The sequence below is a fragment of the Coffea arabica genome, chromosome 4c (genome assembly GCF_036785885.1).
Source record: "Coffea arabica cultivar ET-39 chromosome 4c, Coffea Arabica ET-39 HiFi, whole genome shotgun sequence".
NCBI classification, from domain to species: Eukaryota; Viridiplantae; Streptophyta; class Magnoliopsida; order Gentianales; family Rubiaceae; genus Coffea; species Coffea arabica.
This window is the reverse complement of record NC_092316.1, coordinates 8674072-8697506: the sequence shown is the minus strand read 5'-3', so window position 1 is coordinate 8697506 and position 23435 is coordinate 8674072. Positions and strand designations below refer to the sequence as shown.

Here is a 23435-nt window from a genome sequence, read left to right as displayed (position 1 = left end):
ATTAGCTCTTATGCGTTAGACATTGTACAAGATGAGAAAATACTAATTCCTCAGTGTCATGTTCCTTGACTGAATAGTCAATTCAAACTTTTGCTCGTAGTTGTACATCTTTTGATATCAATATAATCAAATTATTGTTTCAAAAAAATATAATAAAAAATGAAAAAAAAGAGAAGAATTTGAGATTCGAACTAAAATCTCATTATTACTTAAGTAATCTTTTTACAAACCAAACTTTGGCTCTGTTTGAATTCTCCATTTTTTGAAAAACAAGTTTTTCATATATAATGTTACAGTAATACACAAATAAAACACAGCTCCAAAAATACCATATCCATACAATATATCAAAAATAACTCCAAATATACAAAAAAAATTAAAAAATAAAATCTGCACTATCTTTTTCTTCCATCTATCATGATCACCATTACCCCCACCCATCATCTTCCTCTTCTTTCTCTTTTCTCCTCTTTCCTCTCCCTCCCTCTCCCTCCTCCCTCTCTTTCCTCCTCCCCTCTTCTCTTCCCCTTCCCCTCTTCTTCCCTACCACATCCCACCTCCTCCGCTTTAGCCTATCAAAGGCCGCGACGAGGCCAAATCGGGGAGGGGCGGGGTGTGGTGTGGTGAGAAAAGAAAGGGAAAGGGAAGGGTGGGAGAGGAGAGAAAGAGGAGGAGGAAGAGGGACGGGAAGAAGGGAGGAGGAAGGAGAGAAGGGGCGGTGGCGGTGGCGGTGGCGGTGACGGTGGTGGATAGTAGTAGTAGGTGGAATGTTAATGTTTAAAAATTATCTTAAAATTTTTTAAAAACATCACTAAAAATATTTTCAATAAAAATTTTTCATATACGTTATTATAATAAAATATTTTAAAAACGCATCTAAAAACATCTAATCCAAACGGAGCCTTTGTAATTGGCATTACCCGGCATAAATTGTTTAGGCTGGATAGAAACAAAGCATAAAGTGTTTGTTTTGTGGACTTGGCCTAATCGTATCGAAATGCTTGTGCAGACCTGAAAGCTTGGGTTGACTGTAGCACAACAGGTGACAGAAAGGGCCCAAACTTGCCAGTTTACTAGGGGTTGTTAATTTAATAACGTTTGTGTTTCATGTTTTCCAATACTATATGTGTTTAAAACTTTATGAACAGAAACCCAAAAAAAAAATTTGTTTTTGGTAGAAGTATAAACAAAAAAACATTTCTGACACTGAGGGCAGTTTATAAAATACCAAAAAAGTCGTTATTACTTGTTCTTGAAACAAATACTTGAGTCCTTCAAAAAAAAAAAAAAAAAAACAAATACTTGAGCAGAGTGAGGTGCAAATTTTGAATTTCACGGTCCCGGTTTTATTTCTTCTCTCTCCCCTCTAATCTTCATCGTCAATAATAAACTGGCCAACCAAGAAAGGCAAAAGCCAAGAAGTGAAGGATGATAGGGAATCACCTAACTCATCTCTCCCCCGAATAAAAGGTGGGGTTAAGGTATATTTTCTCCGCAAAAGAGTGTACACAAAATTGAAGAAAATGCAAATGTACGAGTTCATCTTTAAAGCAACTGAAAATTACAATATGTCTAAACAATAAATATCAATGTAAAATATCTAAAATTAAGAAGATGGTCGTCATTTAATTTATATATGTTGTATAGATTGTATGTTGTTTAAAGTGGGATTTTTTTGTTTGAAGGATTTGAAGTAGGATTTACCACAAATATATTTGTCTAACTAATCTATCTTAAGTGAACTAGATGGTAAGGTCCGCATATGCTTTGTTGGCCCAAGTCAATGGGCTAAACTCGGACCATACTCCCCTGTAGCCTAACATAGCTATCGCTAGTTTTGACGGCCTGTTGTCTGTGACTCAGAATTGTCTTCGTCTAGGGTTTAAGAAGGGGTCTAAGAAGGGCAATCCGAGATTTCTACGATCTAAATCCCTGAGCTCAGTTGCTGAAAGAAGAAAAAGAGAAGTCACAAGTAGCGGAGTTCAAGTTCTCTTTTGCTGATGGATACTTCACGGGTCAACTCCACTGAATTGGAGCAGTTTCTGAGTGTAAGTTCTCAATAAGGATCTCTTTTTCTTGGTGTATTCATTTTTTTAAAAAAAATTCTTCTGTTCTCGATCTCTAATTTGCTTGTTCTTTTTGTTTTCTAGTTTGCGTTTGAATAAATGGGTTTTTCGGAATTTTTTTCTCCTCATGAAAGATGGAAATTCTAATCGTCAATGTTTTAGTTTGCGTTGTTTTGTTTTTCTGTTGTTTTGCTGTTGATTCTTGAACATTTGAATATCTTCCTAAATGAGCATTTTTTTTTAATATTTTGCTTGTGGTGGGTTAGCAAAAAATTTTTGATCGTGTGATGGTCATGAATGTCAATGAAGATAGATGGGTTTGATTTTTTATTTTTTAACTTTTGTTGCGAGGATAGCTACATTGATATTTTCACTTGCTTCTTGTTACCTTAGAAAAATAATAGGTGCCAATATTGTTATATTAAAAAATAATAGCTACATTAATTTATGTGATGAGACTGGTAGCCAAAGATGATTATTACATAGGTAGTAGGATTATAGGAAATTCTATTCAGGGATGGAATTCGTGGGGTTTCATTGAAGAACTATGATTTCTGGTGATCTTGGAGAGCTAATTCCACTTTAAAGAAGAAATGTAGTTTAATTTTTGTTTCTGTTAAATTTTATTACGAGATAAAAGAGGCAGAAAAGGTGATGCTGTACATTGAACAAGTTATTAAATTCAAACATTGGTTTTGGAAATTAGATTTCCTTAAACCTTTTTAAGGAAAAATCATTGATCTTGCAAAGGTTGGATGCTTTCCTTATAATGGCTCCATAATTGGTTGATTGGCTAATATGTCCAACAGAGTAAACATGTTTTAAGCACGCAAAAGAAAAATCTATATGTTATGCAAGATAAAGCTTAAGTTTCCCTTTTTAAAGTACAAAGCTGAACTTCAGATGCAAAAGGATCTGCACTGGCTAGTTAAAACGCGAGTATTTCTTTCCATTTTATTCATTCTTGGTCTTAGCGATGAATTAGAATTTATCTTGAAACAGGTAGAGATAGCTGTTGGTCTGAAGTAAAATGTGGCAAACATATTCGTTTGGATACTTACTAGTAGTTTTTCTGCCTAAAGGAGTATAATTCTCAGCAATTGGTGCCTTTTTAACTGTTCTTGTATGTGCAGTTAGATACAAAGTTAGATGAATACTTGGAGGACTACCCCAAAGGAGCAAGGAATAGCTTGAATACTTTTTCTGGGGCCTTTGTGTTTGGGAGAGAGAAAATATATAGAAAAGAAAAGTGTTTGAAAGGAAGCTTTTTTCTTGTTTGGGAATTTCAAAAGGAAAAGAAAAATAGTGAACAGAATAGGCTCTTATTTTTTTCTGCCCTTGTGGAAAGAAATGGGAAAAAGAAAAAGAAGAAATTTTAGTTGATGAAAACGTATAATAGCTAAAATCTTATTAATCAGTTCAACTGGCCTAACAGAACAGAAGGGATATACAACACATGAAATTGCAAAAGTTTATGAAGTAAGAAAGCAAATTTTATTCTTTCTAAACCCCCCACCAAAATTAATGGGCTTTTGTTTTGTTTTGTTTACTCTCCTACTAGAACTCTCTTTTTTCTATGCTTGGTTTAAGTTCCAAAGAGTGGGTTAGATCTTTCTTGATTATGACGTCTCTCTATTCTGAACTATTGTCTTTTGGAAACGGTTCTAGTTTGCAATTATTGGGATGAAGATGGTTTTGAGATGACACAGATACAAAAGCTTGTCCTGGAGGTATCTTATTGAGGAATGGTTGGAGAAATGTAACTAGATGGGTAAGTATTTATTCTCTTAACCATCCTCGGACGGAGTGCAGTAGGATCAGGATGATAGGGGAAATTTGCCTCAGGATTGAATGATAATTATGGATCCCTTGACAAATCCATGGAATGGATCTATATGAAGAAACCCGTTGCAGCTATAAGTTGTTAATGAGGTGGTCGTCATCTGGCAAAACACATGATTAAGTCCTTGTACATACCTGTCAAAACTGAAGTTACACAAGGGACAGAAAAATGTACGAATCTGTGCTTTTGGTGAACTAGTGTCAGGTTTTGATGTCTCTACAAGTTTTCCTGCTGAGCTATGTGATATACCTTGAATTTTCCTTATTCTTTAGTGAGCATAACCTGATTGAAATATTAATGTCAGATCTTTTTGTTTCTATAGATATTTAATGTTAATCATGTAATACTGCAGAAAGAGAAGGAAAAAGCCATGGCTAATGAAATAGTTGCAAAGCTTACTCACATATGCTGGGACAAATGCATTACCAGTACTCCTGGAAGCAAGTTTAGCTCTAGCGAAACCACTTGTCTCACAAACTGTGCTCAGCGCTACATGGATATGAGCATGATAATAATGAAGCGCTTCCAATCCATGCACTAAAAGATTAGATTGGCATCTTAATGGTATTGGAGGATGGTGCTTTCCCTTTATTAAAGAAAATTTTCTGTCAGTTCTGGTTTCTAATCCTCCTTGTAAGCAGCAGGATATTGTTCATAGCATATGCTGCTACTTTTGACCAGTAAATGCCGATTATTTAACTTTAACACCTTTTCAGTTCTTTGCTTACTGTATTTGAGTTTACTCCTGTTTGCAGTTGGTTTAAATCGTGAAAGTTATTAATCACATTTTCTGGTTGTTGGCGAGCTAATTACTTGCGTATCTCGGTTTCACTAAGCAGCTTCAAGAAATTCTTATTGGACATTCGAAATTTCGAATACCTCGTGCCTTCTCACTTCATAGAACTAGCACTATAAAAAGGCAAGGAGCATGGCTCGCTTTTCTTTCATGCAATAGGCTAAGGGCGCAAGACGTAATCTTGCCTTGCAAAGATGTGGTGATCAGTCCGCAAGTCATACTCCCTCCAGTACTCATTCAAACAGCAACAGCTGCGTGCTGCCATAATTCATGCAGTCATTGGGGGACTGTTTTAGGTAGTGACAAGCACCAAACTGTATACTTGCGAGCATTCTTGAGCATCCAAAGTTCCAAACTATTTGAACAGAAGAAAAGATGTGAAATTTGGAAAGCTTGCTTTAAATCCTGGTGTCCACATTTCGGTTCGACAACCTCCTATGCTTTTATTTCTTGGGGCTGGAAGGTCTGAGTTAAATCAAGTATACGGAGACGACAAGAAATGGGAGCACAAAAAGGTAGGTAAAAATATATTATGATAGAAACAAGGAGCACGCTTAAACTCGCACATTCTTTTTTCTTTTTTCTTTTTTTTTTTGTGTGTCAAAAGTCATTCCTTAAACTCGCACATTCACAATCGTTGAAAGAAGATATACAGAGACCACGCACACCTCAAGACTTTTCAATCAAGCAAAACTCGAAACTCGCAAGCATTTCCCTTTCTTTCTTTTACCCTTGATGGAAAAGGGAGGAGGTTTCTATGATTTCCCCTCTTTTCTCCCCTGTTTGTTGTAGTATCCGACTGATTTGTCATTGCTGATTTTCTACTGTAAATCTTTCGCCCAGAGGAACGTGATTTGAGTCTCCCATTCGACAGGCCATTGCGACAATCTCAGGGGAGGCAGCAGCGGGTGGTTGCTGGTCGGATAATTGGAAATTGTCCAACTCTTTAGGCATGCTTCCAACTTCAGCCGGCATATCCAAGCTTCCACTTGTCCTTGCCCAACTAGAGCGCCTGGAGTGTAGAATACTCCTTCCCTCTGTGCTCTCAGTAAGAGTGATCCTACTCAGCTCAGGGGACACGATTGGCAGTTCGCCAGATTTGTCCAGACCATCATCATGTCCATATTGCCTTTCAAATTCATTTGCATTAGTAGTACCTTCATCCCAAACTGGCTTTCTTCCCATCTCCAGATCACCCAAGGGTTTCCCAACTTTCGAAACTGAAAAACCATCACCCACCACTCGAGGTGGGAGCTCAGGCTCTCTCTGCACTTTCGCCCTAAATTTGAATTTTGACGGAGGAATCCTGGTGCAGAATACCTCCATGAAGTTCTTAGATATCCCTTTGTTAAATGGATTGGCTCGTCCATCATATCGGTATCTAAAGTTTTCATATGTCGACTGCAAAACAAACAAACAAACAACTTATCACGTTATCCATATAAACTACTGGGTTCTGAAAATGGACTTAATCATCAATATTTTGAAACATTAGGGGCCTCTCCCAAATGTCCAGGGAACAAGAATTGGAGGTAAGTAATCGTAGTTTTAGTTAAGCAGTTATACCCGGTTTGTGCTAATCAGATAAAGATGGAAGACTGAGAGGCCCCCAACAAACCAGACGCATACAAATGTGTAAACTATTAGGACAATGGAAGCTGGAGTCTTGCTCATTGCCTTCCAGATTGTTGTCTTCTCACTGTCCATTATTTTTCTGATGTAAACCCAACAAAAGCCATGTACGTACAAACACAGGATTGTTGTTGAGAAGACGAACATGAAAAAGAACCTGTAATTCCGCTGCACCAAAGACAAAATGATATATTAAGAGTCAAACATACAAGTAAGATTGCCCAAAGTTAAGGAAATTTCTTGTCAATACTTGTAAGGGCTGCCATACTATGAGTTTTAGTTACTTAAAAGAATAATTGAACAAGCACTCTGAAGATCACACTGCAGATAGCATAAAGTAACATTCATGTTGGAGTTGCTATATCCGTTATCAGCCACCTCGAAAAGTTAAATATCCATCACAAAGTTACATTGCTCAGTTTCCTGTAAATGTTTCAGGGGAATCAAAATGCATGATACGTTGAGCAGGCCAAGCCAATTTATTTAGGTGCTTTCTATTTCCAATGGTAAACATTAGGAGTCGGAAATCACTGAGATCAATAGAAAAACATGGTTAACAACACTAAAAATATAAAATTCAAAAGGCTACGGATTACTACCCTGCACCCTTTTCCCTCCTAACAACATCCACAAGAATCTAACTAATACCTCCACCAGAAAAAAAAAATTTTTATTTTCCCCCCTCCTACTCCCATAACCATATACTAAACTTATCGTCTTTAGTCCATATACAATAAATCAAGTATTTGACTGATAAGAGCTAAAAAATCAAGCTTTCATCAATTATTCACTGGGGTTCAAAAAAGTTTTGGGCAGATCAGAGAAATGCAAGAGTAATGACAATATCATTTATATTCAAAACGGTTTTTATCTAAAGATAACTATTATTAAAATAACAAACAAGCCATAAAGGACAAGCTACAGATGCTTGCTCCTAAGATTTTTTAAGTTGGACAAACATACGCGTTCTGATGCAAAACAAATCAATATATGTTGCTATAACAAATTGACCATGTACAAGTAAATCACGCCATTCATAGTGTAATGTAGAAATAAGTGCCTAATTGCTGTATTCTTGAAAAATATACAGCCAGAATGTAAACCTTTTTTTTGTCAAAACATAAAAAATCACCTAATGAAAAGAAATGTAAAAACAGCTTCATGGTCCAAACGAAGCTGAAATAACTATTTGCCTATATCATTGGATTTTTTTCCCAAACAATAATTAGACACAACAACACTTACCAATCCAATGCATTGTCCGACCCATGGACAGTGATGATCAAATCTTTCCACACAGTTATTGCATATGGAACAGTGTGAACAACGTGGAGGCCTATATAGCATGCAGGTATCACAATATTTAACTTTCACTACAACGCCATTCACATATACATCTTTGATGCGACGAAGACGTAACTGTGGAGTTTGGCCAGGCTCTATTACTGGACTGCCTTCATAGGCTTCTGGCTCCGGAGGACGTGCACTACGAGGAACTATACCAGGATCTCTTCCAGAAGTCAGGAGGAGAATGACCACATCCTAATGAGAAAAAAAAAAAAACCCATCAGTTAATTACCCTACATGATTTAGCCAATAAATAAAGGACAAAATAAGTTCTCCTTACACCTGTAAAAGATCCAAGAGAAAAAGGATCCATTAATTAGGCACAATTTTAAGGAGCAGATGCACATCCTTCTCAATATTAGATCATGCCTTCATCTCAAGTACATGCAGCAAAATTACTGCCAAATTAGGTGAGAGTGGAATTTAATAAATTAAGGTAGGGCATATATAAATCAAGAGCCATCATGTTAAACTATTCATGTTTAATATATTCATATACATGGGTAATTTTCCACGGCATCTATTTACTGAACTTGGTGGTATTTTTGGCAGCTGTAACTCACTTCATTTCCTTTATCACAAGCACAAGCTTTTAGCTCCAGCAATCCAATTAAATGCGAATTTCCTCTAATCATTGAAGTTGAACTTCTACACTTCTAAATAAAGAAACTTCAGTAATAAAAAGTAGAGATACAGTTAAGACGACATGAAATCCCCAAGGAAAAAAGATCAAGTTTAATAAGAATTGCCTCAAATTATCCACTATATTATATTGATGAAATGTTTAAGGAGATCTAACTGAAAAAAGATCCAATAATTCATAGAAAAAGAATCATAAAGTATGAGAGTTTCTGCTTTTAAGAACGTAGGAGAAGACCTAAAACTGAGGAAGCAACTGTTTGATGACATGGCTAAGGGAAGCTACTTGAGAAAGAGAACCCCAAAGTTTGGATATGAGTATTTATATGCTGCCATCGAATGATTGACGCCAACTTAGTCCATATGATTCTTCTAAATAAATCTTTTCATTCATAGGTCATCTACCTAAAACACAAAGGGTAAGAGAGAATTTCGCAAGATTTCACTACACAACACTACAACAGACTCCACATGTAATATAATATCTCTAATGTATATCCAGCCTATTAAGTACCTTCCGTATTAATCCTTCGTCAATTATTTAAGTATCAAGGTGAAGGTATTTTGGTATTTCTAAAAAGTGGAAATGTGGGATCATGCCATTTAATCGATGAAAAACAGTAATGAAAAGTATGTGATCATATTGGACACAGGATTGTCTACTGATCAACACAAATGCAGACAACAGGATTGAGTGCAAAAGTTTGAAATCTTAGGAAGTCTGGCACGCCAAGAAGTTTACACATAGCACATCCATCATTCAACCACAGACATTTTTATTCTCATGGAATACAAGAAAAGAGTATATGGACTTACATAAACCGTGAAAACGATGGCTACAACCATAATTGATATGCCCCAATGATCAGAAAAATCATCCATCAGCTTTCTGGCAACGAAGACGCAGAAAACAGCAACAGGAGCAATTATGAGGAATATCGTTAGAAACAGTGATCTCACATCAGGCCCAAAAATGAATCGTCCCCAAAGGAAAAATTTCTGCAAGGTAAGATGAAAAACCAGATCAGGCAAATTATGCACTATTCAGGATCTGCTACACAAACATACTAGAATAGAGGACAAAATATTCTTTTTTCTTTTTCTTTATTGCAAGGGAAATTTGGTAAGCAATGGAACTTCATCAATGTTATCTAACCACAGAATATGACTTTGAGTCATGACAAGGTTTATTGCTTCCAAGAAGAATTAAGCACAACAACAGAATCTTTTGATAAACATACTTCTTTAGGCGACTGTTGTTTCATGCTATATTAGATGTGATATCAGTGACAATCATGGCATGTACATTAAGTTTGCTATATATGTCTCAGCATATACATTCCAAAGTGAGGTTTCCACGCATATGGATTCAGAAGCAAGGATCCTCGCTATAATTTGATGCAATGAGGATAAGTACTTATACACGCAACTTGTAGATAGTTCCATCCTTCATATAATCAACCAATAAAACTCTGCGCAAATATTCACTTTCAAGTCTGTGTTGGAATTAGTTTATCTGAATATTGATGTGGGCAGCGCAATTTGGATTTTTTCCAAGCTTAAAACACATGAATTTTGATTCAGAACCATCGAGAGAATACCCTCGTACTTTTCCCCTTTATGCTTCCAATCCATGATCTGCATAACGGTTAAGATTGGAATTCCCAGCAGTAGAAAAAGTTGAAAAGAAAAAAGAAACCAATAAAAGATGATTCATTTATATATATACATCTAATAAAATTCACAAACAAACCATAAGCAATAAACAAGATCCCATTACTGATAACCTTTCAATTCTGCATAATCTGAAAGAGCTCAAGAGAATTTCAATTCTTACTATGTATTTATATATATATATATTTTTACAAAAAACTTAATCTTTGATTGACTATTCTCCAAATTATACATATGAAAATGAGCATAGAGAATTCTGAACTCACATTACTGCCTTTCCAAGTCTGATAAGCCCTGACGAAGGCTGCACCATCGGCAGCGCCACCATCCGAGTCCGAGCTCCGCGGCGGAGCCACCCCATACATCTCTTCCTCTATTTCTCTTACTAAACAAAACTTTTTTCCACCACAATTACTATTAAAATTTTAACAAACCACAAATTCAAAATGGAATTGAAACGAAAAACAAAACCCACCAAAAAGGCGGCTCTTTCAACGATATAATAATCTAACAGTACCAAGTAGTGAGAATCAATACTAGTATAAAAAATTTCTTTACACGGTTTTGACTTGGTTGGCTGTAACGGGTTATGAGAAGGGCATATCAAGCCATGTAGGAGAGATAATCTGCGATATATTCCGGCAACCACCAGCCAGCCACGGCGGCCGGGAAGGTTGGTGAACAAAGGTCTACAGAATTTATGTATGGACTGTGGGAAAACTGAAAAGTAATCTAGCACTAGTTTGCTGGCAAGTAGAGGAGGACTTTTTGCAATTTTGTTATAGTGAGTAATTATACTTATTTTTTTTTTGGGATATCTGACTTATTCTAAAACTTCAAATTAAGAATGGTAAGAAAGCAAGGAAATTTCTATTATTTCCTTTTCAAACATACTTTTTTTGCTAAATAATTATATTAGAAATTGAAATTTCAAACCTTAGAAGTGAAAAAGAAAAGAAAGGAAAAAAACAGAAGAAATGTCTATTTTCTTTTCTTTAATGTTTAAGACGAACTTTTTCGGCTAAATAGTCACGATCGAGGTTGAAATTTTAAACCTTACAACTAGAAAGAGAAGAAGGAGGGGAAGTGAAATTAAAAATGTTCAATTAGATGAACGAAAGTTTTGTTGATAAGAAAAGAAAGTCTTCAAAATGATTTGATTAATAAATGAGAGTATAATTAAAGAGGTCCTTTAGATTTAACTAGTATAACATATGACTATTACAAAGTTACTAGTTTCTTTCTCTCTTTTTTTTTCTTTCTTTTTTTGAAAAATATACATTTTGTGCATCAAGAATCTATATATAAGAAGTGTCTCATAAACACTTGGTTTTTTTTTTTTTCTTGCAATAGTGTCTCAATTCATATCACTATTGCAAAAAATAATTTGCAAGATGATAAGAGGCCAGTGGAATAATCCCAACCAGGTGCACCTTTTTGTTTTCCTAATTTCCAAGAAAGACTTTACTCCTTTTTGAAGAATATTTCTTTAGTGGATGAGTGTTCAACAATATAACTACTTCCCTTTTTTTTTTTCTCCTAAAAATATGGCCCAAGTAATAAATGTACAAGTTTCCTTTGTGTGAAAGCTTTTATTGACGTCAACAATAACAACGTGCCCAGTTACGACCTGATACTAACTCATGGCCCCATAACAATAAACGTCATTGTCTTTCCTGAAGGAATTCAAACTAATTTTCTCAATATTAAAAAGAGCTGCCAAAACGTAGCTGCCATTGAAACTGGTTTACTTTTTATAAGTTAAGACAATAATCAACTTTTGTATAGCAATTATTCATACCTAACCCTCAAGTTGTCTGGTTTTATGTGCTTTTTTTTTTTGTGAGGATCAAAACATATAGTTTGTTGGAAGGAATTAAAAAAAAAACTGAAATGTTAAGCATATGATTTGGTTTTATGTATAATTGAGATTAAACCATCACCTCGCAATTAAAAGAAAGAAAGTACATTTATACAATGGGTGTATAAAATGAAAATTTTGGTGGCAACCCAACTATTTGATTTTTGTGGCCAATTAAGATCCCTATTAACTAGATGTAATATTATTGTTTTAGAGTTAATTATATATATATTAATAATATATATACTATCACGATTAATTGCATAATGCAAGAAAAAGAGACGAAAACTGAAAAGGCAGTGCCAGCAGTATGCAAGAGTTTGTTTGTTTACGTTTTGGAAAAAGTTCTCTCCAAAAGAGAATTAATAATGATGTTTGGGGAAAATTTTCCGCAAAAGTCTATACTTTATTGACTTATGGGCCATGCACAAGAAAATGTTTGAAGTTGTTTGTCACTGGTTTGAAAACCATGTATATATGCATTAGCATTAAATCTAATCTAAGGCCCCGTTTGATAAGTAAATTTTTTGTGTATTTATCTAAAATTTTATTATAACTTATTGTAAAAGTTGTAGTAAAAATTTTTAGGATGAAAAACTTTTTTCTTTCTTTCTTCTTTTCTTTCCTCTTTTCTTCTTCTCCCTTTCCCCTTCCTGCCACCGCTGTCTCTGACGTAGAAGAACCAGCAACCATTGGAAAAATTATTTTTTTTCTTTTTCTCTCCCCCTCCCCCTCGCCCTCCCGACGCCAAAGAACTTGCAGCCATGGATTTTTTATTTTTATTTTTTGCTTTTTCTCTCCCCCTCTTCTCCATCTCCCTATCCCCCACTCCTCCCCTCCCTCACCACCCTCTCCTTTCTCCTTTGCCGATCTGGTCGTGCGACCAAATTGCAGCTAGGGGAAGGGGAGAGTGGCGGGAGAGGCAGAAAAGGAGAGGGAAGGAGGGAGGGAGAGGGAAAAAGAGAGGGAGAGGGGAGAGAGAAAGAAAAAAAAAAAGGGGAGCGCCAACAAATCGGTCAAAGGGGGAGGGGGAGTGACAGGTGCCGAACCTGTGTAATAATAATAAATAAAACATAACTACCACCAAAAGCAGTCAATGATTAATTTTAAGTATTGGAACAGGAACTCTAGGTGTGCAATGGGTTACTTGATTCACCCTGTTCCCGAAGAGTTTGCTTTATCCGATATATCAGAATTAATTATGACTAAATTCACTAACTAGTAGACAGTGGCAAGTAGGGTCGTCTTCTCAGGGACTGGAGAGAAATTTGTTTCCTTTCGAGTCAAGAATAAATGGGGGATTTGGGAATTAAAAGCTAACTAAATAATTTAACTGCAGAAAATAATTAATTAAAAGAAATAATTAAGAGAACTCTAGCCAAGGGTACACTTCAGAAATTGTTCATGCATTGATCATCGATTCACAGATAATTCCAACATTTATTAATAGATTGGTTATAGTTGTCATGCACGCGATAAACAACCAACCCTTCCTTAATTTCTCGATAGTTAAGGTACGACAGTTAACTATTTCTCTAATTCAAAAATAACCCTAGGTACGATCGTAGGATTCAATTTTTAGATTACATTAATAATTAGAAAGGTTCAATTCTAACTAACAAACACGCTATGAGGGTTTGTTTAAGTTAGATCGTACGTTTCCCTGACATAAACCCAATTACGTCAGTTGCTACCATGCCAGAGATAATTGAACAATTACGGATTCAATTACCCCTAATTAGCAAAATAGCTTATATGAATAATCAATTATTGCGCACTAATCAATCATATACAAGAGCTATAACAATTAAAAGTAGGAAACATATAAATACCAATAAATGAAGGAAACAATTAAAAATGGTTTAGATCTCATAGTGGGAACCAAATCATTAGTTGCCCCCTTGACTAGAAATAAGAAGTTATTTCTCTATCAATGGAGAACAATCCATGCGAAAATTAAGAAATATTAGTTGACGGCATTCTTCTCCAAATTCGAAGGAAGAAAACTCAATGGAATAAGAATTATCTCTTGAACTACCAAGTCAAAGGGATAATTAAATGTTCTCTGCTATGGCCTTTGCGGCACACATGATAGATACCGAATAGGAGAAGAAAACTACTAAGACCCCAAAACAAGTCTCCTCAATCTAAACAATGACTAGTCTCTCATCTTGTCGGTTTTTCCACCAAATAAGGAAAACAAAGAGATAAGGCAACTACTGAAGTTTGCTTCTTTCTTGTTTCCTAATGCTAGTAAACTACTAGTCACGAGAGGAAAGGCGTTGGTTTAGCACATCTTGGAGTCGGATTTGCAAGGATTCTCAAGACTTCCCACGTGCACGGGATTTTCTCAAGAAAGTTATCCTTTTAAGTACTTTTCTGCTCCACTACCTGTAATTAGGTCCAAATACCAAATATAAGTATATTTCGATAATTAAAACAATATTTGGCAAAAACAAAGAGGAAAATTAACCATAAAATTAATAACAAATTATACCCTATCAGGGAGAGGGAGGGAAAGGAGAGGGGAGGGGAAGGGAGAAGAGGAGGAAGGGGGGAGAGAGAAAAAAAAAGGAGGAAGGCTGGCATCGGAATCGGCGCCAGAATGGGTGACCGACACCGGAAACGGCGGTGGAGGTAGTGGTCGGTGATGGAGGACGTGATAGGTTGGGTGGAGGAGGAAAAAGAAGAAAAGAGGAAGGGAAAATTTGTGTATTAGATATTTTGAAGTGTGTAGGTTAAAAATTTTAAAAAGTTTTTTTGGGTTACTGTAACTAAAGTTGTTAAAAAATTAGTAGCAGACAAATTTGGTAAAAAACTCAAATTCCATACAGGGTCTAATTTTTGGTTATGAACAATAGAATTTCTTGATACCTCCTTTTAAAGTTCTTTACATCTTCCACTGCTTGAGGGATGGGAAAGCACTGAAAAAAAGGTGTTAAATGGAGGGACAATCCTCCAAATTTTTTTGTTTTGCTAAACATGCTTGTTCCATCTATAATGATTTTCAATGGAGGGATATTTCTTCAAATTTTATTGTTACCATACTTGCTGCGGAAATTATTTCAGATTAATGAAAATTTTTAATTTCTTTTTTCAGAAAAAAAAAGGAGATGGGAAAGCATTGATACCAGTAAATTACTTGTGGATGAGCTTTGGCCCATTTCTTGTTTTATTCCTTGGCCCTTGGACAATGATTTCTCCTCCGTGAAATTGGCCTTGGACAATTTTTCAAATTCCATTTCAGGTATAGCATATTTGTAATTTCCTTCTCTTCTATAAAACTCTTATAAATTTTAATTATAAAAAAAAAGACAATATCAGTTGAAGAAGAGTAACATCTATAAAGTATAAACCCTTGAAATAGAGAAAATATATTCTTTCTTTTTCTTTAAGGTCAAGGTAGAATATCTTCTTCTTTCTTGTTTTTTTATGCTATTAAAGATAAAGCAAATCAAACATCTCCCTGTAATAGTCCAGAGTCGTTAACTTAACTCTTCAATATCTTTATATAAATAACCTCTATAGTGCTGTCTCTATCTATTAAGATTTGCGTGTGTTCTTTTTCTTTGTTCCTTTTTCGTCCAACTTAATCAAGTTAACTAGAAATCTCAGCTGCCAAAAAAAAAAAAAAAATAGAAATCTCAATTGCTTCCAATCTCATGAATAATAGTTCTTTCAATAGAAAAATAAAACAGCTAAATTTATTGAAGATTAATCTAAAGATCTGTCAAATACTGAGTAGGCATGAAATTCTAAATTCAAGCAGAGGAGTACATTTGTCAGCTTCATTGAAAAATAACCACAAAACATTCAAGAATCAAGAGCCTCCCCATCATTCAAGAGCTTAACTATACATAGGCCAATTGAAAGCATATTCAAGTCCATTGGCATCTGATTTTTCAACTAAACCTGATGGGATGCATCTTGTTCCCTTTCTCCTTGTTGGATTTGTTCTTGCACTTTTTCATTCTTAGCCTTATTGGTTTCATCAATTGGCAAAGAGCCTAGTGGTAGCATTTCAGATGGGATGATTGTGATGGGCTTCACGATAGTGGGGAGCTTTGGCTCTTCTGGTTTCATCTTGATATTCTTGTATGTTACGTATAGGGCCATTTGTATCATCCCAAAAATGAATCCCACTACGGTGGGAACCTGTATTAAAATGGAAAGACAATTAATGGAATATGAAATTCGATAATCATGAGTTCTTCAAAAACCTCGATTAATTGAAGAAAAAAAATGATGATTTCTATAAACCAATTTTTGACCTTTTTCATGGCTTTGTGATTTAGAACATATCATCTGTTCTCTTAGGTTTAAGGTAATGATTGGAATACTCGCAATTCACACATGAGTTAGCAATATATAGTACAAGTCATAAAAAACTACGCAGGAATATATTGAGACACATAATTAATCTTGAGTCAACCAATCGAATAGTGCCCAATCTGAATCTGATTTAACCTAAGCACTAAAGAATATCTCACGGAAATAAAAACTTTCTAAAAGATCATTAGTGTTTAATTAGGAATTATTGCTAGTGATTCTCGTAAATAAATCTTCAATAAGAGGAAGAAGTTAATTACCGTGATATGTATGTCCTTAAGTAGTAAACCATAAGAACACCACGTAAGAGAATTCAAAACAAGGGAAAATGATAACCAGAATGGCATGAACTCCACACTTCTAGTACTTATGACCTGCTTCTGCATTGCACAACACAAAGAAAAACAAAAAAAAAAAAAAAACAAAAGTAAGCAGAAGATAAAACTAAAAGACAAGCACACGTACGAAGTTTGCTACCAACAAAGTATCTTGTTGAAGATTCGTTGAGCAAAACTCGACAAAATTGATAGAACAATCCTCAGATTTTCTATGGTGAAATATCCTCATTGCATCAAGCAATTAAAAAGTGACAAATCATTGAATTAAACGTTCAAGTGGGATAACTAGATCATGATTTAAGGCCTAGCAAGGAGAATTTAGCATAAAATGAGCCGTTTTTAGCATCCTTACCATTACGCTTAGAGGTGCAATGTATACCATCGCGGACGAAGCAACACAAAGCCAGCCTAGGGCTTGAGTCTTTCGAGCTCCTTTGGCCAGATATTCGGTCAGAATGCAAATCGATCCAAAACCAATGAAGTTCAGAAGAATTACAAGCTTCAAAGTGAACATCTGCAAAGGCCAGTTTAAGTTCAAATCAGTTCATGATCACTTGAGATATTGAGTTATATTCATTATTAAAATCATGAGGGAGAAAAAAAAAAGCCCTGGAAGAAGGAAAATATTGCTGCATGTTTTTTCCTTTTCTTGATAGATATGCTACGCACTCTGGGCTTCTTTGGTGCATGAACAATGAAGAAGGCAATGTAGATGGTCTCTATGAGACAGCCAATGGAGTTGACGGTAACCAGAAGCACATTTGATTTGACTCTGGCATAATCAACCCAAAGCATGGCACTGAATAACGAAACCACGTAGGGGAATGAATGAAACCCTTCAGTTGATTTTTTCTTGACAATCCTACGAAACGTTGGCCTGAAAATCATGTCGAAATATTCTTCTTGGTTAGTCATTGATCATGAAAATCACTGAGAGGGCAACAAGTGTGTAAAACTATACGAGAATACGACTTACACTGGAGCAAGATACACCAAGAAGGAGACCAAGTTACCTGAAAAACATTGATTGTTAAGAAACAATGAAGAATATGAATACAATCCCTAAAATGTCTGCTCGACATGAACACAAGATACTGAGTAAGCATCACATATACACTGTCCAATGTCCTCCCATTTTTCATTCCATGCATCCTTGTGTGATCGGTGTTGCAAAACCAACGTAGCCCAGAAAAATTAAAAATTCAGAAAGCTATGTTGTTTATTTTATGCGTACGATGCTGTTATATTTAATGTGGTTTAACTTTTTGTTTTCTACCTAATGTCATGCACATATAAAGTTTTGCCACGTTTCATTCCACTGAAGGATGAAAAGGCACCTAAAATTTGAGTGCGAAGTATAATGCTATCAAATATATCGAAAGAAAACTATTCTTTTCTATTTTTACCTATAATACCAAGGGCGAACACCCATGGATTTTGGATGGGGAAGAGGGGCATAGCTTCAAGAAGCTAGAAATCTTTCCCTTTTGGCAGTGGGCCTCTAGAGGACACCCCTAAATTTGCCTGATTTCTTGATGCAGCCCATTGTCAGTGGGTTGGGCATATATATAGTGTGGGAATTGAATATTTGCTTCACAGGAAAAAAAGTAAAATTCAGGGTAAACGTGTGAAGTAATAGTAGGTTGGACACATTATTGATCATACAACAAATCAGCAACCACTAGCCCTAGAAGGCTGCCACATTATACATGAAATTATTTTCAATTATCCTCTTTTTCTTGCGTTGAAGTAATGATTTCTGGTAAGGATATGCCTCGTAATTGCCTGACGTCTCTAAAGTTGATTGTAAGTTCGATGGATGATTAGCACTTGCATTTCTAATTAATTAAGCTTAAACAATTCGTTGTTAAGGTATGGGGTCCTTAAATTTTGACACAAAGGTTCAGATTAGCTCATCATTATCATATTGTGTTGATTGAGTTTGCGGCCTAACACAAAAGGAAAATTGAATTGTTGAATCGGCAATCACAAATAGAAATGAAAACGACAATCATTAATAGAGATAAAATCTACTTCAAATTTTTCGTTAGTTTTGTATTTTTTTTTAATGCAAGTGAGAAGTCTCAAATCCGAAATCTGTCACTTATACTCCTTCCCCTCAACCATTCAACTCATCTTTCCCCCAACTTTTCGTTAATTAAGAGTCTATAACGAAGCTTTTTAACAGTTGGGGTATGTAATCTTACCATAATTTCCACGGTATGCGACTTAGAAAGCTTACACTACAGTTGGAAAAAGTTGATTCCCCAACCAACTTATGGTATTTTACCTTACACTTGGGTAATAGATTGCGGTCCATCAAAAATGATGGCTTGAGATGCAAAATGTTCTGCCGGGATAATACTACAAGAAATTCAATGGTAGGATTGATATAACTAACAAATTAACTCATAAATGGTGGGAAAAATAACTCAATAAACTATAAATACACCCAGTACAATTATCAATAATAATAGGTATAAACCAACAAATACTGTGATCTCTTAACTTAGATATAGTTAAATTTGAATTTAAACTTCTAATTTTTGAGATTTCAACGTTTATCACTAGACCAACTCCTCATCAGTTACACTTAAGTAATTGAACTGCATGAATTTCATATAATAAGATTTTAAGTATAATATTTTGTGGTGAATTACTGAAAAAGTTCTCGAACTTTTTCAACGAGTTATGTTTCATCCTTGAATTATAAATTACTTTATTGTAAATTGTACATTTATTACACCACAACTACTTACTCAAAATTAGGAAAGCAACCATTTAGCTCTATCGGATTGGAATTAAACAAACACAATTTGCTTGTTATATTACACAAAGATTTCAATATCTCAAATATGTTGCACCACCACTAACAACTTTACATCAGAATAAAGACCAAACTTAGTATTCTGTTTTTAAAAAGGATATCTAAGCGATTGAATTACAATAACGTTATCTCTTAATTCTCAAAAATTATTAGACAGCTCTTTATGGTATTATGAGCAGATGAAGAATTAGGACCAAAATCTAAGACTAAGACCATTTTACTCTTACGACCAAAAAGACCAACAAATATTGGACAAAATTTAATGACTAACAGATAATTTAAAAAGTTTGAGCACCTGAAAAGTTTTAGAGCAAACTATTTTATGAGAGGTTTATTGATCCATTGGAATCATAAGTGTTTTGACCGTCAAACAAAACTCATTCTCCTAGCTTTCAAAAAGAACTCATAATTAAACCCCTAAAGAATCGCAATCTTTTGCACTTCTCCTCTGTTAATCATGCCAATACAAAAATAAAGGAAAAATAACAACAAAACAATTCTGGGCTTCTTCCTTTTTCTTTCTTTCTTTTATCTTTTCCCAGAACCCACCATAACCGCAAAATAAGCCATGCAAAACACTCGACTGCACCTTTTGACTCGAAAGATTTCCAAAAGGAAATCTAAAGGCAAAACCAACCCAGAACCGCACGTATTAGAAACCTTAATTCCTAGCGCCAAAATCATTCTGGTGGATGGCGGCTTTCACGCTCGGTCAAACTTAAATATCAGATGATAGAGACTTTCTATGAACCACCAGAATAAAGGGATTGCCATCATTGTTTCAGTGCTTCTCATCAATAGATTAATCAAAACGGGATCGTTATGTAAAAATTCTCCTGTGTTTGTAGTATCCCAAAAAAAAAAAGGGGAGGAACGTGAATGGTCATTGTTGGTTTCCATCGTTTAAGTTGAATTGCACCAATACCCCTGTGAATTTGCTTTGATGGATGTTAAAACTAGGAGGAATATGCGGCGCAGTTCGAGATTGGGGGTGAGTGGAAGGAGGGCTGATGGGGTTAGGGGTGGTTCTGTTTGGTGGTGCAAAGGATCCCGGCGATGGGCGATGTGGGCTGTTAAAGTGTTGCGGCGGCGAAGAAGAACCAGAACTAAAAGTAGAAAAGGTGGTGCTTTGTAAGCGTTTCATGTGTGCATTATTGCGTCCTTCAATTTAGTAGAGGTTGTGTATGCTTAACAGTTGAGTTTAACATCTACGTTTGTAAGACCTGGATGGATAAATTCTGTACTAAAAATTTACTTAGAACGTGAAAATTTAGTGCCATTGACAGTGAAATCATTTGTTAAAGGTGAAAATTTTATGTTGATGAATAGTTACTTTGATTTGAAAAAGATGCCAAAACTTACAAGGAAAAAATTAGCGGTCTAATGATTAGATAAATTAAGCACTAATATTGGTTGGAAATACATGAAACGTGTAACAACAAATTAAACCGTTAAAAACACATTGAAGAATGACAATTTCATTTGGTGCTGAGAATCATTCAGCAGTTCTAATAATGTGGACATTAATCTGCAGGGCTGTACATATTGTGACTACTTGGGAAAAGCAATGTTTATCTTGTTTCCGCCTTTCTTAGCATGTTCTCCATTATTGACATCTTCACGAGCAAGCATGGATACTCTGTATCATGTGAAAAATGAAGCAGACAAATCACAACCCGATGTTTCCACTAAATAGCCTATGATTTGGATTTGGAGGAGCTGTCGATCTCTGAGTTTAACTTTCGCCATTTGTCAAAAAAGGTTTCACAACCAATTGGTACAATATATTATCATCACTTGTTGCTAACTTGCTATTGCGCTCTATCCTGCACCCTTTTTTTTTTTTTGTGACCCTTACCTGCCAGTTCAGTAGTGGATTCAGACTTCTTAATGTGGGCTCCTGATTGCACCATAAAATACATGACTTCTTAATAATTACCAATTAATAACTACAGATACTATAAGAAATTGGGTTTTCTAAAGTATTCATATGCCACTAATAACTGCATCACGGATTCGAATCGTTAAATGGGTAAGTAAAAGATGACTGTTAATTCTATTTTTTTTTTTTTTAAGAAGTATTCGTATACCAAGCAACGTACTCAAAAGAATGGAACCGTTCAACTTCATGACTTTAAAAATCTCAAGTGCCTTTCAAGAAAGTTAAGCAAAATAGGTATAAGATTAATTAATTACCAAAAATAGGTATCAGATTAATTAATTACTTTGGAGGATAATTTTTACAATGCAGGTATCTTTTTATCACTAGCATAATGGACCATTTTATAGTAAATACGGCAGCAACATTGACAGGGAAATGGACTAATGGTGGTAGGTTAACTATTCTTTAACAGGGAACATTGACACTAGCATTACATAACAGGAGACTCTACCGTACTTACGTGGCAAGTTTAACGTTAGAATCTGTTTTATAAAATAACAATACTTTTAAGCGCATATATAGATTACGAATCCGAATCAAGCCGCGTAAGAAGGAAGATCCAAATTCTTGACCTTAAGAAAAAGTCTTTAAGAGTTTTTAACCGTCAAACCAACCACAAATGGTTCAGCACCATCGTCCGTACTTGACCAATGATCTTCACCGCATGTTTGGTTGATCAAACTGATTCAGACCAAATAACTTCAAGGGGATTTGCATCTCCAAGCCTAGTACTTTTCTCTATTTATTTCCCAATTTAGTTTATCTAAAATGATTATCATATTCGAAACTCGAAGAATTTGGGAGCATTCTGTCCAATTAAGTGATGATATGTCCTTTGGCCGTTGCTGAATGCCAAATGATATCTCACTGAAGATGAGTATTAATGTGACAGCTCTGCTTTCTAAAAGTAAGTTTCGAGGAAATAAAGGAAGGATCCTTCATTCACCTTTAAATGAAGACCTTAGAAGGTGGGAAGCCACCAGATGTACGGCTACTTGAGGTGTTATTCAGCAAATGATCTTTAATTAGTCTTTTTTTTTTCATGATATTTAATTAGTTACTTGTGATTACGGTCTTGGAAGATATTTGTAGTGGTCAAATTAAGTAATTAAAGTGAAACTTTTTGTTTTTATAATAACATTTATGCCACTTTGAGCGATTATTGTTTCATTTCCCTTAAAGACATTTTGATTTATAAATATCAGTGTGTTGACTAATTAGGACGTGAGAAAGTTAAAATTCGTGCAGCCTATTGCTTCAAGGGTGAAATTTGATAGCTCATGTTGAACAACTATTTCAGTCCAATATGCTTGTCTTCCATTACACGAATGTGCTTGTGATCTTGCTGTGGACAACGAAATATTAGACTAGATTCAATGCAATTGACTCATTTACTATGCACTAATCATGTACATCTAGGCTAGGGTTCTTTTACATAGCTTTGAAGTTTTTCTTTTATTTTATCTTCCCATCTCTCTTCACACCCTTTTTAATCCCAACTGTCAAGCACAGAATTCGACTCCTAAATCTGACAGTGATAAAGATTCTAAGAAACCTCTTTTAATTATTGGGTCGACTTAGACATTTTAATATATATATATATATATACACACACATATATATATATGTGTGTGTGTGTGTTCAATACTTCCGGCTATTTCAATGTTCAAATGATTAATCTATTAATACGTATTACACATACATGACATTTATACTAATTCATCAACATATTTGGGCTCGTCATCGATGGGACAAGTTCCAATCTAGTCTGTGGATCTAGATTTGCATATGTTGTTTCCAGCCGCATAACGTTTCGGACTGATTTCTTCCCGAAGGACTACAAATGACACAAAAAAATTGGTCTCTATCTTATAGTAGAATGTTATATACGGATTCTCAGAATAATTTGAGAATCCCAAAACCTAAAACAAATGTTGCTCATAGCTAGAAAAGAGGGCAACTAGTTTTTGGCTTTGACTCCTCTTTGAACCCTTCGTTTATTGTAGCTTTTCCTCAGATGTATTTCTAAAGAAGGCAATGTAGGATTTTGTGTCGGACATACTTGTATAATCAGGACACCAATTGACTATTAAATCTCATGGTTATGAGTTATGACATAGATGTACTCTGTGGATATGTTG

General features: G+C 35.2%; 3 protein-coding genes across 3 annotated transcripts; 1 reads left to right on the top strand and 2 right to left on the bottom strand.

Annotated features, from left to right (window-relative positions):
* The first annotated feature begins 1770 nt into the window (after nucleotides 1–1770).
* LOC113738689 (mitochondrial import inner membrane translocase subunit TIM8) lies at nucleotides 1771–4618 on the top strand. The gene is made up of 2 exons (XM_027265932.2): nucleotides 1771–2048; nucleotides 4262–4618. The coding sequence occupies exons 1-2, from the start codon at nucleotides 2001–2003 to the stop codon at nucleotides 4448–4450; spliced, it is 237 nt and encodes a 78-aa protein (XP_027121733.1). The 5' UTR covers nucleotides 1771–2000; the 3' UTR covers nucleotides 4451–4618.
* Nucleotides 4619–5205: 587 nt separating this feature from the next.
* Nucleotides 5206–10794, bottom strand: LOC113740313 (probable protein S-acyltransferase 7). Its single transcript, XM_072045900.1, has 6 exons — nucleotides 10473–10794; nucleotides 10264–10392; nucleotides 9140–9322; nucleotides 7583–7879; nucleotides 6272–6505; nucleotides 5206–6106 (listed from the first exon to the last, which is right to left on the bottom strand). The coding sequence occupies exons 2-6, from the start codon at nucleotides 10360–10362 to the stop codon at nucleotides 5513–5515; spliced, it is 1407 nt and encodes a 468-aa protein (XP_071902001.1). The 5' UTR covers nucleotides 10363–10392; nucleotides 10473–10794; the 3' UTR covers nucleotides 5206–5512.
* A 4749-nt stretch (nucleotides 10795–15543) lies between these two features.
* Nucleotides 15544–18056, bottom strand: LOC113738894 (bidirectional sugar transporter SWEET14-like). Its single transcript, XM_072045056.1, has 6 exons — nucleotides 17932–18056; nucleotides 17502–17538; nucleotides 17195–17402; nucleotides 16878–17039; nucleotides 16448–16567; nucleotides 15544–16013 (listed from the first exon to the last, which is right to left on the bottom strand). The coding sequence occupies exons 1-6, from the start codon at nucleotides 17981–17983 to the stop codon at nucleotides 15765–15767; spliced, it is 828 nt and encodes a 275-aa protein (XP_071901157.1). The 5' UTR covers nucleotides 17984–18056; the 3' UTR covers nucleotides 15544–15764.
* Nucleotides 18057–23435: the final 5379 nt, after the last annotated feature.

What these genes read in the sequence shown, in the direction of transcription:
- LOC113738894 (XM_072045056.1), bottom strand. Translation starts at nt 17,983, where the DNA reads ATGCCCCTCTTCCCCATCCAAAATCCATGGGTGTTCGCCCTTGGTATT. An exon ending in GTTCGCCCTTGGTATTATAG is followed by an intron (nt 17,539 to 17,931) that starts GTAAAAATAGAA and finishes AATGTTTTTCAG; the next exon opens with GTAACTTGGTCTCCTTCTTG. An exon ending in TTGCACCTCTAAGCGTAATG is followed by an intron (nt 16,568 to 16,877) that starts GTAAGGATGCTA and finishes TGTGCAATGCAG; the next exon opens with AAGCAGGTCATAAGTACTAG.
- LOC113740313 (XM_072045900.1), bottom strand. Translation starts at nt 10,362, where the DNA reads ATGTATGGGGTGGCTCCGCCGCGGAGCTCGGACTCGGATGGTGGCGCT. An exon ending in AGACTTGGAAAGGCAGTAAT is followed by an intron (nt 9,323 to 10,263) that starts GTGAGTTCAGAA and finishes CTTACCTTGCAG; the next exon opens with AAATTTTTCCTTTGGGGACG. An exon ending in CCATCGTTTTCACGGTTTAT is followed by an intron (nt 7,880 to 9,139) that starts GTAAGTCCATAT and finishes TTTTCTCATTAG; the next exon opens with GATGTGGTCATTCTCCTCCT.
- LOC113738689 (XM_027265932.2), top strand. Translation starts at nt 2,001, where the DNA reads ATGGATACTTCACGGGTCAACTCCACTGAATTGGAGCAGTTTCTGAGT. An exon ending in AATTGGAGCAGTTTCTGAGT is followed by an intron (nt 2,049 to 4,261) that starts GTAAGTTCTCAA and finishes GTAATACTGCAG; the next exon opens with AAAGAGAAGGAAAAAGCCAT.